Below are 15,183 nucleotides of genomic sequence, written 5' to 3' on the forward strand. Positions count from 1 at the left end.
TTATAAAATATATTATCATTTTGTGTTGTAAAATTGTTGAAATATTGACTTAATCATCTGACAAAACCGATTGTGAATCTCTGATCTAGATAAAGGCAATCATCATTGAGAACTGAACGAGAATAAAAATGTAATTAGAATTACCAAAATGCTCAAATAAAATCTTTGAACAAATAGTCATTTTTAACTGCCATGAAACTATTGTCACAAGTAAAAAACAAAACAAAATTATAAATGATTATTTTCTCTTATTGGGTTGAAATTTGACCTGGATATATATTTTTTTAATCTACTATAACCTTTAAAATAATGCTGATTAATCACATCCAAAATAAAAGTTTTTGTTTACATAATATATGTGTGTATACTGTGTATATTTATTATGTATATATAAATACAAACACATGCATGTACAGTGGGACAAAAAAGTATTTAGTCAGCCACCAATTGTGCAAGTTCTCCCACTTAGAAAAATATATTATGGTATGTTTATATAATAAATATATTTATATAAAATATAAGAATATACATATATAAATGTATATACATGTAAATATTTTCAAAATATATACTTTTTGTGTGTGTATTTATATATACAAAATAAATATACACAGTACACACACATTTATTATGTAAACAAAAACCTTTATTTTGAATGCGATTAATCGCGATTAATCGTTTGACAGCACTACTTTAAAACTATTTTTCTCACCAGAGTTCACTTCATGGACGTTCAGTCCCGAGCGCAACAGGAGCTTCGTTGCGTTTCCCATCATGCAGCAGCATGCCGGTGATGTGAGCGTGTCGCTGTGGCTGAAATCACGTCAGTTGAATGGACTGGTCCTTCAGCTCCAGCGTGAGAATCAAGCTTACCTCACTGTTTTCCTAAACAATGGCTCGTTATACATTGCGATATACAACTCCATCAGAAGAGCCTCCAGCTTCCTGACCGACGGGGAGAAGGTCTGTGTGTCCATCAAAAAAGAACGAGGCTTTATATTATTTAACCAAACGCAGCAGGTTTTTACTCCAAAAGAGCTGATTGGGTTTGAGGTGGAGGCTGGAGACGTGGCGTATCTCGGTGGGCTTCCTGAAGGAGAAAACGGCAGACAGTGGGGTGGATATTTTAAGGGCTGCCTGCAGGACGTGCGTATAGACGACACACAGCTGTACATGTACTCAGGCAGCATCAGCCACAAACCACAGCATCCCAGCTACTTACCCAGAAACTCCTCTAATGTGCTGGAGGGCTGCGCCGGAGACCAGACGTGCAAGGTGAGATGCCGTGCGCAATTATAAGATGTACACTAGCATTCAAAATTTAAAGAACTTTAAAGAAATTAATATTTTTATTCGTCAAGGATGCACTGAATTGTTCAAAAGTGTCAGTAAAGACATTTATAATGTTACAAAAGGTTTCTATTTCAAATAAATGCTGTTCTTTTGAACTTTCTGATCATCTCTGAATCCTGAAAAATAAAATGTATCACCGTTTTCACAGAAATATGAAGCAGCACAACTGTTTTCAACATGGATAATCATCAGAAATGTTTCTTGAGCAGCAAATCAGCATATTAGAATAAGTCCTGAAGGATCATGGTTATTGTAGTTAGCTAAAAATAAAACAAAAACATTTTTTTTTTGTTAATAAATGTTAAAGCTGCAGTCCGTAAGTTTTACCTCTTTGTCGCCATCTCTGTTTAAAAACCTGGAATTATAGTTACTTGCGGAATTGTCTTCGTGGGTTGTAATCTGGCACGGCTCCAGCGCGGATGAATCTAATGTTTTGAGGAGGAGTATGTGTGGCAGTTAGTCACCGCACCGGTGTGAATCCTATACTTAGTAATCACAGATTCTAGCCTATGTCTTGGAATATATGACCCAAATAAGAATTTTCACCGGATATTGTCATCTGAACAAGTCTGCCACATTTGTTCTGACCAACTGAGGAAAAAAGCATTACAATAAATCGCACTATATGGTGATTAAATCTAAAGATCGATTAGCACATATCACATCAAACCGTGCAAATTATTATTATTGTTATACTTTATTTTCAGATTATTAATGTTAACAACATCAGCATTGCGTGACTGAGTATAGTGTGTACTAGTGTGTAGATTTCGATTTCTGTACAGTCTAATCTCTAATTGTCATACCGTTCGAATTTCATATTAAGAAATTCTTTTAACCCAAAAAGCTAATTATGCTCCCTTTGAACTGGTTGTCTTTAAAATACAACTCTTGTGTAATCCCAGGCTATCTGTAAACAGAAGCACATTTAAAACTGCAATATAATTGAATTTCATTCACATGTGTTTCATAAACACATAATCCTTTCTGGATTACAATCCGCCATCAAAATTATTTTATGACATTTAATTATTCTGGCTGCTGTGAGAAAAGGCTATAAACGATCCGCCACCTGCAGGATCCTCACATGCGAAAGCCTACTAGCCGGGACAACTTCTTTATGTTTACAGACGTGATGTAATGACGCAGTGCCATGCTCGAATTTCCCACGAAAACCTACACGTAGCACTCAAACTAGAAAACATTATTATAAGATAACCGTTGTGAATCGGGCTAAAGTAAGGCGATAGTTTTGAACACTGGCTGGTTATGTACTTGCTCAAATATTGCTTTCGGATCATTTTTAACCCAAAAAATTTGTGGAAAAATAGTGTTTATTTTTTATAAATTACATATATATTTCAGCTGGTTGCCAAGACATTTATCATTTTTTATGTAGTTTAACTTGATGTACTAAAATAACTGAAATGGAAATAAAAATGTATATAAAAAATATATGTTTAAAAAACATAGTAACACCCTAAAATGAGGTTTCATTTGTTAACATTAGTTAATTATATTACTTAACATGAACAATACGTATATAGCATTTATTAATCTTAGTTAATGCCAAGTTTGACATATAATAATACATTATTAAAATCAAAAACTGTGTCTGTTAACATTTAAGTTAATGCACTGAGAACATAATATTACCAAAGATTAATAATGAATACTGTAAACATATATTGTAAATATATATTTATGTATACACGTGTGTGTGTGTATATATATATATATATATATATATATATATATATTAGTGCTGTCAAATGATTACTCACAGTTAATCGCATCCAAAATAAAAGTTTTCATTCGTATAATATATATGTGTACTGTGTATATTTATTATGCATAAATACGCACACATACAGTGTAAATTTTGAAAATATTTAAATGTATTTACATGTATATATTTATATTCATATAATTTATATTATATATAAATATATTTCATATTTAAACGTAACATATGCTTCTTAAATATACATGCATGTGTGTGTATTTATATATACATAATATATATACACAGTATACACGCATGTAAAAAAAATAGCTTTTTTTGTAAAAAAACTAAAACTTATTTTGGTTGCGATTAATCGTGATTAATCATTTGACAGCACTAATATATATGCTGTAAATATATTATATAGTTCATATTTATGGCATTAATTAATGTTAACAAATGAGACGTTATTGTAAAGAATTAATTCAAAATATTACCAAAACTATAATAATATCTCGATGATACTAAATAATACTGCTGAAAAATCATGTGACACTGAAGACTGGAGTAATGATGCTGAAAATACAGCTCTGCATCACAGGAATAAATCACATTTTACAATATATTAACATAGAAAACAGCTATTTTAAATTGTAATAATATTTCACAGTATTACTGATTTTACTCTTTCAAAAACATTAAAAACTTCTAACCAGCTGTTGAATGACAGTGTGTATTTTCACTATCTCTACTTTCCTGAACTTGGTGTTATTCACTTCTCTGGCTGGTCTTCTCAGGGTTTGCTCTTTGACTCTCTCATTGCAGATGAAGCCGTGTCAGAACGGAGGGAAATGTGTGGTGATCTGGAATGACTTTGTGTGCTCGTGTCCACTGAACTTCTCCGGGAAGACATGCGACGCTCGCGTGTGGTGCGTCAGCGATCCGTGTGACTCTGGGACTCGATGTGTGGATTTACCTGACGGTTATGAGTGTGAGTATCCGCTCTGTTGAGGATTCACTGGCAGCTGAATTTTGTCTTGACTTTTGTCTTGTTTCTCAGTTTGCAAGAAAACTGACAATCAAGCTCACGAAACTCAACAAGTCAATTCGAAAAAATAAACCTTTAAAGTAGTTCACTTTCAGAATGAAAATTCTGTCACCATTTACTCACCCCCCACTTGTTCCAAACCTGTATGAGTTTCTTTCTTCTGTTGAACACAAAAGAAGATATTTTGAAAAATGTTGGCACCATTGACCTCCATAGTATTTTTTCCCTACTACTCCTTTAACTCTTATGTTCCGGGTCAGTTTGAGGTGTCAGAAATACTTGTTAACCAAGGATGTTTGTCTTTAAAGTGTGACTATTTCTCATTTAGGGTCATGAAGGCACCTGCAAAGTGAAAATGTACACGTTGCAGCATTATTATAGTAAACTAAAACTGAAACTAAAACCATAAAAAACATTTTTGTTTTTTGAAATAAAATAATGGTTAACTGAAATAAAATACAATATAAAAAACATGAACTTTTTTCCCAGCTGTAGTTGCCAAAGTAACAATTCTCATTTTCATTTAGTTTTAATTTGATGTACTAAAATAACTGAAACAGAAATGAAATAAAAAATAAATAGATGAAAAAGAACAAAATGACTAAAACTTAAAAATTCTTGATGTTTTACATTAAAAAAATATAGCTTTAAAAATGTTCTCCTTTACTTTTTTTTGTAATGTATGAGAAGATATACTATTGGTTTGTTTATTTATTTATTTTTCATAGTGCAATTTTTAGTGAGTTGTATTGAATCCAAGTAGACCCAGATGCAGAGTTATTATGGTTAACTAAAAAATAAAACAATTTTGTTGCTTGGAATAAAATCAACTGAAAAAAAATTCTTTATTTTAGTATTTTAAAATTAAAATATAATTTTAATTTGGTTTAACTTAATGTGATAAAACAATTAAAACTAAAATAAAAATGTATAAAAACTATATAGACATATTTAAAAAAAGAAATAAAAATGACAACAAAATTACTAAAACTTTAAAATGAAACGAAAACAGAAAATTAAATGAAATGAAAACTTAAAATGAAATTCAGTTGGAAAATACAAAAATAAAAACTAATTCAAAATATAAAAAAACTATAATAGTATCTCAATGATAATGTTAAAATGATAAAATAAAATAACACTATCCGTAACATGAAAATCTGATGTTTGACATCTCAGAGCGGTCTAAGAGTTTAAACCTGCTCATTTTACGACTCCTCCGTATCCAGTTTAAGTTGCATTCATTTTGTTCTTGCATTGATGTTATGTTTGTAGCAATTTTGCACTTTGACAGTCAGTTTGAGATAATGTAACTATATATAACTCTATTTTATTATTGTGTGTATCGGATAGTTTACAAAATCAAATGATTTGACATATTTTGTCATTGAAATGACTTGGAAAAAGTGTCCTAATCAATCTGACCCTACTCTTTAAAGTCATGATTGCATTACAATATATTGTTTTTACTTATAACTTTTGAAATAAAATAATGGTTAACTGAAATAAAATACAATATAAAAAACATGAACTTTTTTCCCAGCTGTAGTTGCCAAAGTAACAATTCTCATTTTCATTTAGTTTTAATTTGATGTACTAAAATAACTGAAACAGAAATGAAATAAAAAATAAATAGATGAAAAAGAACAAAATGACTAAAACTTAAAAATTCTTGATGTTTTACATTAAAAAAAATATAGCTTTAAAAATGTTCTCCTTTACTTTTTTTTGTAATGTATGACAAGATATACTATTGGTTTGTTTATTTATTTATTTTTCATAGTGCAATTTTTAGTGAGTTGTATTGAATCCAAGTAGACCCAGATGCAGAGTTATTATGGTTAACTAAAAAATAAAACAATTTTGTTGCTTGGAATAAAATCAACTGAAAAAATACTTTATTTTAGTATTTTAAAATTAAAATATAATTTTAATTTGGTTTAACTTAATGTGATAAAACAATTAAAACTAAAATAAAAATGTATAAAAACTATATAGACATATTTAAAAAAAAGAAATAAAAATGACAACAAAATTACTAAAACTTTAAAATGAAACGAAAACAGAAAATTAAATGAAATGAAAACTTAAAATGAAATTCAGTTGGAAAATACAAAAATAAAAACTAATTCTAAATATAAAAAAACTATAATAGTATCTCAATGATAATGTTAAAATGATAAAATAAAATAACACTATCCGTAACATGAAAATCTGATGTTTGACATCTCAGAGCGGCTCCATTCACAGTCTAAGAGTTTAAACCTGCTCATTTTACGACTCCTCCGTATCCAGTTTAAGTTGCATTCATTTTGTTCTTGCATTGATGTTATGTTTGTAGCAATTTTGCACTTTGACAGTCAGTTTGAGATAATGTAACTATATATAACTCTATTTTATTATTGTGTGTATCGGATAGTTTACAAAATCAAATGATTTGACATATTTTGTCATTGAAATGACTTGGAAAAAGTGTCCTAATCAATCTGACCCTACTCTTTAAAGTCATGATTGCATTACAATATATTGTTTTTACTTATAACTTCATTATATTTTACTTATCAAGTCAAGTCAAGTCAAGTCAAGTTGAGCTTGATAGGGGTGTAGGAAGTGAGATGGTCCATGTTTCCAGGAGGTAGGGGGATTATGTGGGGGTTTCAGAGGAGGGCGGGGTTATTTTAGTTCAGGGCTCTCACAGCCTGGGGGAAAAAGCTGTTGAGCAGTCTGGCGGAGCGGGCTCTGATGCTCCGGTACCGTCTTCCTGATGGTAGGAGCTGGAAGAGACTGTGGGAGGGATGAGTGGGGTCCTTCACGATACTGTTGGCTTTGCTGGAGCATCGTGTAAGGAAAATGTCCAGGATGGAGGGGAGAGGGGCACCGATGATCTTTGCAGCTGTGTTCACTGTCCGCTGGAGGGTCTTGCGGTCTGCTGCACTACAGTTCCCATACCAGACAGTGATGCAGCTGGTCAGCACGCACTCAATGGTGCCCCTATAGAATGTGGTGAGGATGGGTGGAGGTAATACTTATAATGAAGTATTATAACTTCATTATAATACTTTATGAACAATTATTCAGTTATTTGTAATGTTAAATGTAAACAAACCAAAAAACATTAAAATAATAATAATAAAAAAAAAATGAAAAGTAGTTTCGATGTAGCTAGCTACTTTTTCAGAAGAGTAGCTTGAATGTAGCTTAACGACTTTAATTTACGAGTAGCTTGTAGCTGGTCAAGCTACAGTTTCAGACACTAAGAATTACAACCATGTTAGCATTGATAAACAAGTGTTCTGTGTTCAGTAAATGTATACCTCCAAAGAGGCAATGTATCCTGGGGGATACAAACATTAAAATCAAAAACAATCATGAAATTGTATTATTTTATTATTCCCAATAAGATGGAAAATAGCAACAAATGAATTTTCTGATGTCTCCTTATGGTTTTGCACTTTTTAGGGTTAATAATCTCCTCCTCACTGCAGGTTTAGCCAACGCCACGTTTGAGAGCAACGCTTTGAAGTTCAGCGCCGACGGCTCCTTGTCCGTCCCTGTGATGAGCATCTCGATGCAGCTCCGGACGCGCGAGGAGAACGGGACGCTGTTACGCACCTCCAGCCACATGGAGTTCTTTTGCATGGAGCTCCTCAACTCCTCCCTCATCGTCAAGTTTCGCGACGGGAACAGTCTGGAGGTGCACACCTTCACCAGCGACGTCCCCATTTCGGACGGAGACTGGCACCAGGTGGAGCTCTACCTGTCCAGCTCGAGGACAGCGGCGTCTCGGTGGCACCTCTCCATCGACAGACAAGCGGCCGGATTCAGTTCGGATCCCGCCGGGAACATGGACCTCTTCAACTCCTCCAGCGTTTGGCTGGCGGAGAACTACACCGGCTGTTTGGGCGAGGTGCGGATCGGTGGCGTTTATTTACCGTTTTCAGGACTCCTAGAGGAAGAAGCGCCACAAACGTCCCGGTTCATGCGAGTCGGCGGGATTTCTGAGCCTCGTCTGGGATGCACCAGCTCCTCCTCCTGTCTTTCCGATCTGTGCCAGAACAACGGCACCTGCACGGATCTCTTCAATCTCCTCTCCTGCGAATGCGGCCCGGGATGGACCGGCGAGCGCTGTCAGGAGAACGTGGACGAGTGCGGCTGGTGGCCCTGCGTCCGCGGGACGTGCCGGGATCTGCTGGGGGACTACGAGTGCCAGTGCGCTCCCGGATACGCTGGGAAGAACTGCCAGCTGGAGGCGGATGTGTGCCAGGAGCATCGCTGTGAGAACGGAGGCTCGTGTGCGGCTGCGGTTGTGGGATACATCTGCGTCTGTCCACCTGATCACACCGGACCGCTCTGCCAGTGAGTCTGACCACTTAGTTGCTAAATATAGATTTTTTTTTTCAGCAAGGCTGAATTTATTTGTTCAAAAATACAGTAAAAACAGTAATAGATTTGAAATATTATTAGACATATAACTAACATATTTAGAAATGTTTTCTATGTGAATATATTGTAAAATGCAATTTTTACTGTGATGTAAAGTTGAATTTTCTTCATCATTAGGACAGTCCTCAGTGTCACATGATCCATCTATAATATATATATATATATATATATATATATATATATATATATATATATATATATATATATATATATATATATATATATATATATATATATATATATATATATATATATATATATATATATATATATATATATATATATATATATATATATATATATATATATATATATATATATATATATATATATATATATATATATATATATATATATATATATATATATATATATATATATATATATATATATATATATATATATATATATATATATATATATACACACACACACACACACGTTTGTTTCTGTGAATTGTGTGACTTTCCATAGACTTCTATTACTTTTATACTGACCAAACAATATTTTCTGTCCCCTAACCCAGTGGCCGGGAACCACACCTGGCTCTTTGACAAAAATCATGTGGCTCGCCAGACCTCTCACCCTTTACCAACAAATGAGCTATTACAAAAATAAGACATCACTAGAGATCAGCAATTCCTTTGTTGTAGAGCCTACATAAGCTGATAAATGGTTTAAAATAATAATACATTTTTTGTATCGGCCAAAGTGCGCGTTCAGTGCTGTTCGCGAGAGTCATGGGTCACAGCAAACCACTGACGTTTCTATTTTAACGCAGAGCTCCTGCACTCAGATTCGTAGCTTGTTTGTGGTAATAGCGAAAAGAAAGAAAAAGTGTAAAAGTAAGTAAAAAAGTGACAGGACTGAAACATATACTTTGTTTTATTTATTATATACTTTGAAACATATCGCCGGTGTCTTTCACTTTTTCGGCGCAGCTTTCAGCGGGTGGGACTGTTAGCATTGTTAATAAATTGCGATTTAATACGCAATTATTTTTTAAAGCTCTTTATGTTCTGTATTATTCAACAAAGACAAGCTATAAATCATTGTATAGTATGACCAACACAATATTAGATAGATTAAACACAAATGTTCTTTTCTGTAGGCCAGGCCTATATGTTAGGATGAAATTAGGTGATGCATGAATTGATATGAATTACATTTTTATTTAACAACTACAATCACAGTATATTGACTGATTTGTTGAACTTCCAACCTTGTAAGCTTGTAATAATTATGTTTAAATAGCCTGGTGTAAACATTAATATGAAAGTCAGTAACAAATCACCAGAGGCGGACAAAGTACTCAACTCCATTACTTGAGTGAAAGTACAGATACTGCTGGTGAAATGATTATATTTTATTTTATTTCAGCCTTATTTAAATGAACATAGTTTTCGAAATCAGATTAAACGTACGGTATGCTAAACTTATGTGTCATATTGATCCATATTCAAAGAAAAGGAGCCTGCTTGGTTGGATTTAATATCTATGATGTATTATTCACATTATAGAGTAAATGTGAATCCCTTTACGGATCATTTATCCGTCAGGTGGCGTTTTCCTCGGCAGTGTGATGTGGATTTCCGGTGTGATCATGGAGGTGTTTGCAGCGAGGGCTCGTGGGGAGCGAACTGTTCCTGTAGACCGGGCTTCACCGGAGACAGGTGAGAGTCTTCTGCAGATGTGCTCACATGATGATTAAATATGCAGACTGCAGGCAGACTGATGACTTTCTGTGTTCCAGATGTGAAGTGGATATAGACGAGTGTGAGTCGAACCCGTGTCGTAACGGAGGCACGTGTGTGAACCGACACAACCACTACCTCTGTGAGTGTGTGTCCGACTTCAGCGGAGAAAACTGCCAGAATACGGTCAGTTCTTGCTCCATGTTCATTCAGTTCATTTAATCTTTGTCCTTTTGTTTTATTCATGCTCTAAAACCCTACAATTATTTTTTCTCTGAAATTATCTTTTATTTTTTTCCCCCAGATTCATTTTTTTCCCTGTACATTTTTCTAAATTCGGTTTGGTTTTTCTGTTCTGTTTTAATAGTTCCGTTAAATTATAATAATCAAACAGTATGTCTAATTTATTGAAATCATGAAACATGTGGAATTTAACAACAATTTATGAAGAATATTTTTTTTTTTAGGGCACTCATTATCCTTTTTTTTGTTTCAAATTCAATGTAATACTTCTGGATTCTTTTTTTTTTTTTTAAATGTAATTTTAGTAATTAAAAAGTATGTCTAATAATTTAATTTTAATAACAAAAAAAAACAAACATTTCAAGGCTCCATGAAATCCAAATTTTGTGTTTTCCATTTCCATTATGTATTTATTTTTCATTATAATTTTTTATAGATTTTGTTTGAATGGTTAAATTTAATTATAGTAATCAAAAAGCATGTGCTATTAATTGAAATCATAAAACTTTTATGAAACAGTTTAACAATTTATTAAAAGCTAAACAAAAATTACATTTTAGGGCCTTACAAAATCTGTTTCATTCATTCATTCCCAAAAACCTGTTTAATTTTTGTACTGGATTTGGATTTTTTCCCCCCATTTAAATATTTCTGGATTCAGATTTAATGTATAAATTACATTTTAGTAATTAAAAAGCTTGTCTAATCAATTGAAATCATGAAACTTGCATAATTTAACAACAATTTATTAAGTTTAACAAAAAATAAAGCATTTAGGGTGTTGATGAAATTCATTTTATTTTTTCCCTTTTTTTACTGGATTCAGTTTTATTTATTTTTTTTCCAATTTAAATTTCTGGATTTAGTTTTAGTGGTTAAATTAAATTTTAGCAATCAAAAAGCACGTCTTATGAACTAAAATCATGAAACTTAATTTAACATCAATTTATTAAAAGTTAAACAAAAATTACGTTTTTGGGGGGCTCTATGAATAAAAGTTATATTTTTTTTGCCACCAAAATGTTGTTTTGTTTTTCCCAAATTCTATGTTTTCTGCTTTAAAATTTAAAGCTTAAGTAAAAAATGGAACCCAGAAAAATTAATTTTAAAATTACATTTTGATAATCAAAATACAATAATTATTAGAAAAACTATTCTTTAAAAAATAATAGGACCCTATGAAATGTTTCGTTTTTTCATACATTTTAATTACGTTAAAACCCATTTTATGACTGGATTCTGTGTTTTCCTCCTCGGTGTGGTCCTCAGAAGCAGCTGCAGCAGGAGCGTGTGCCGTGGCTGATGGTGGCTGTCCCACTGGTGTGTCTCGCTGTCCTGCTGTCCGCGGTCGGGATGGTTTGTCTGGTTCTCACGGCCCGGAAGAAGCGCCAGTCGGAGGGAACCTACAGCCCGAGTCAGCAGGAAGTATCTGGAGCCCGACTGGAGATGGGCAGCGTGCTGAAGGTGCCTCCAGAGGAGAGACTGATCTGACATCGGTCGTCCTGTGGATGGTTTGGGCCGAACACACATGGAACCAACAGATGTGGCTTTTGTGTGTCGAGACATGTTGAGCAAAGCTGCGTGTGCCTTCCATGGAAGGATAATGGAGAAAAACACTGCTGATCCTCCACTTTCACCACTGTGAGTAAGAGAGCAGTGGACATCTTCAGCTTGGGAAGCCAATGTGAGAAATATAAACTGACCACTTTCCATCCCATATGGCAAAAAATATATTTTCAAATATATTTCAAAATATACAACAACAAAAAGGCCCACTTTAAAATATATTTGCTTGAATATATTTTCTACCAATATATATTTTGCATACTTTTTAAATGCTTTTGATCAAATATATTTATATTTTTAAAATATATGTTGCCCTTCATATAGTTCAAAATGTTTAGAATATGTATCTATAGTACCTTTATCGATGTTTACATTAAAAAATCTGAATGTTCCCCCCAAAAAAGTGTGTGTATGTATATATATATATATATTCATAATTTTTTTTTTGCATATATGGTGGTTGAAACTCAATGTCAAAAATATACTTAATTGCACTTCGTTTACAACATATATTTAACATATATTTACAATATATTTTGGGCAGAACAATTGTATTCGATATATTTTCTGCTATATGGGGTCTAATTATTGTGTTTTATACAACTGTGACGGTAACTTTTTTTTACTGTCACAATTTGGGGGTTTTGGGCAATAAAGTTTTTTTTTTTTGTCCAAGTAGATGATATAAGTGTTCAGTTTGTGACGTGTTTTGACTTTTTTAATGTCAAACGTTTTTGTTTTGCTCTATATTCGATTGAGAAGGATGGATTATTCCATCATTAACCAGAGCTTTCATGAATCACAGCATCAGGCTTTAATTAATGGTACTTTAGCATGTGGATAAAGGTGCAAATACACTGTTCCTGTACATAAACTTGACCATTATTTAATATTTTCCCCTTCATGTATAATGAAAAGCATCTAATTATGCCAACATGTATAAGAGATGTGATATCCTAGAAAATGACACACATGAGAGATTTTATTAGTCGGCATGTTACTGTCCATAGTGTTTTGTATGTCAGAAAGGCCTTTTAAATAGAGGCAATAATATACAAATTGGTTGGAGCATTTACTGGGTGCCTTGCTAATATACCCAAAAAGTCAAGACTTTTATGTTTTCAGAATTTCAAGTTTTTTTCTCAAATTTCTTCAGCAAGGTTTTTTATAAAATGTGTTGTGACATTCTGTGCTGCACTGGATTGATTTCACAGATGAGGTCCGCTTAAGTAACGGATATATAATGAACAGCACTGAAAAAGTGCAAAGAGTTTTTCTACACGTAAATGTGTTTCTGTACAGACACGGTCAGTATTTGATGTTTAACACTGGACTCTGGTTAAATCCACTGTGTTGTTTTTCCACTGGATTGATTCTGTGTTTCTCTGCTGTTACAGTAATACTGTGAGATGTGATGACTGTATTTGTATATTTTTGTATTATGTTGTTGTCATTTATACCATTATTTTCTACTTGATGTACATTTTTAAATCTTATTACGAGACAAAAGCATAATTGTATATTGCTGTATGTGACATTACTGAATGTGGCGTTTGAGTGGACGAATGGTACAACATCTGCTTTCATTTTATTAAATGAACCCAATCTGCAAATGCAGCTAAACTCCTTTTTTTCCTATATTTCATTTTTCAGTCAAACTGTGATTTTAATACATGAAGCAGGGAATGTATGAAGTCATAAAATTGTCTCAAACGCATAAATGTAAATGTGTGGAATCATTTTAGGCTTTTTCATAAAGTACAGTCATTTTATTTCTGCTTCACTAGTGTTATAGTACATTACAGAACAGAACAGTTTCTGGTACCCATTGACTTCCATAATATTTTTTCCCATACTAGGGAAGTCAATGGCTACCGTCAACGGTTTAGCTGCCAACCTTGTTCAAAATATATTTTTTTGTGTTCAACAGAACAAAAAATCATACAAGAACTGGAACAACTTGAGGGTGAGTAAATGATAGAGTTTTCAGTTTTGGGTGAACTATCCCTTTAAGTAACAAAACACTCATATGAACTGTTTGCGCCATTATTCAGGCAAAAGTATCAGTTCATGCCAGCTAATTAGATTGAGGTACCCAATGCAGCTTTTTGTTTATATGCCATGATCTGCACACATCGCTCTTGAGATACTGAAGATCATCTGAAGGGAGTCACAGAACATTCCAGAGAGAGAGACACTCCCAGAGACAAAGACCACAACACAGTCAACTCGGTCTTTAAAAGAGCATAAAATCACACTGAAGTCATTTAAGGAAAGAGATGTTTAAAAACATCCCTCCACATTACAAACATGAAATCAGTGCCATTTACCTCAAGACACAGAAAGAAGTGATTTTCTCACACAAAAACCCCCCGCTTACTGACCAAATTTGACCAATATTTTAGCTTTCTGAAGGTTCTTTTAGGTTTCAAAAGTACTAGATCTTAAATGACATCTTGCATGATGTATTAGAACAGTAGAGCCTACTGCTAGCAACAGCAAGGTCATGGGTTTGATTCCCAGGGAATTCATGAATTGAAAAAAAAAAAAAAAGATTTACTTAAAATGCAAGTCGGTTGGGATAAAAGTGTCTGCCAAGTAATGATAATGACATATCACAATAAAATGGAAATGCATACAAATATGATAAATAAAATCATAACTAAGAAACATTGTAAAAGAACATTATTCACAAAAAATTCAAATAACATTAGATCATTATATGTGTGAATCTAATGAAACCTCACAAGAACACATACAGCTCAGTCACCTAAAAAACAACAACTAATAAAACAACAAAACTATTAAACTTTAACTAAAATTAAAATGAAACAAAAATAATTCAAAATATTTATAAAACTATAATAGTATAATAATTAATGGTATGTCACAATAAAAGAAAATGTAAAGGCATACAAAAATTATAAATATTATATGTGAATCTATATCATAGTCACCTGAAAAAAATACAAAATTATATTCTGCATACAAGACATTTTTCATATAGTAACTATTATGACTAACAACCAATTTCTGTTAAGTATAAATACTTAAAACACTTAAATAAAAATTCAAGATTTAATTTTTTTTAAATGATGATCAAGGATATT

General features: G+C 32.9%; 1 protein-coding gene across 1 annotated transcript in view; it reads left to right on the forward strand.

Moving 5' to 3' along the window:
- LOC107568009 (protein crumbs homolog 1-like) overlaps nucleotides 1–12,270 on the forward strand; it is a 33,361-nt gene extending 21,091 nt beyond the window's left edge. The window contains exons 6-11 of the mRNA XM_016253840.1: nucleotides 716–1,275; nucleotides 3,905–4,070; nucleotides 7,613–8,483; nucleotides 10,130–10,243; nucleotides 10,324–10,450; nucleotides 11,777–12,270. Of these exons, the coding sequence (XP_016109326.1) occupies nucleotides 716–1,275; nucleotides 3,905–4,070; nucleotides 7,613–8,483; nucleotides 10,130–10,243; nucleotides 10,324–10,450; nucleotides 11,777–11,998 (2,060 nt within the window). The 3' untranslated portion in view covers nucleotides 11,999–12,270. The remainder of the gene's footprint in view (nucleotides 1–715; nucleotides 1,276–3,904; nucleotides 4,071–7,612; nucleotides 8,484–10,129; nucleotides 10,244–10,323; nucleotides 10,451–11,776) is intronic.
- Nucleotides 12,271–15,183: the final 2,913 nt, after the last annotated feature.

Source organism: Sinocyclocheilus grahami, unplaced genomic scaffold, assembly GCF_001515645.1.
Source record: "Sinocyclocheilus grahami isolate Dianchi unplaced genomic scaffold, SAMN03320097.WGS_v1.1 scaffold1206.1, whole genome shotgun sequence".
Taxonomy (NCBI): domain Eukaryota; kingdom Metazoa; phylum Chordata; class Actinopteri; order Cypriniformes; family Cyprinidae; genus Sinocyclocheilus; species Sinocyclocheilus grahami.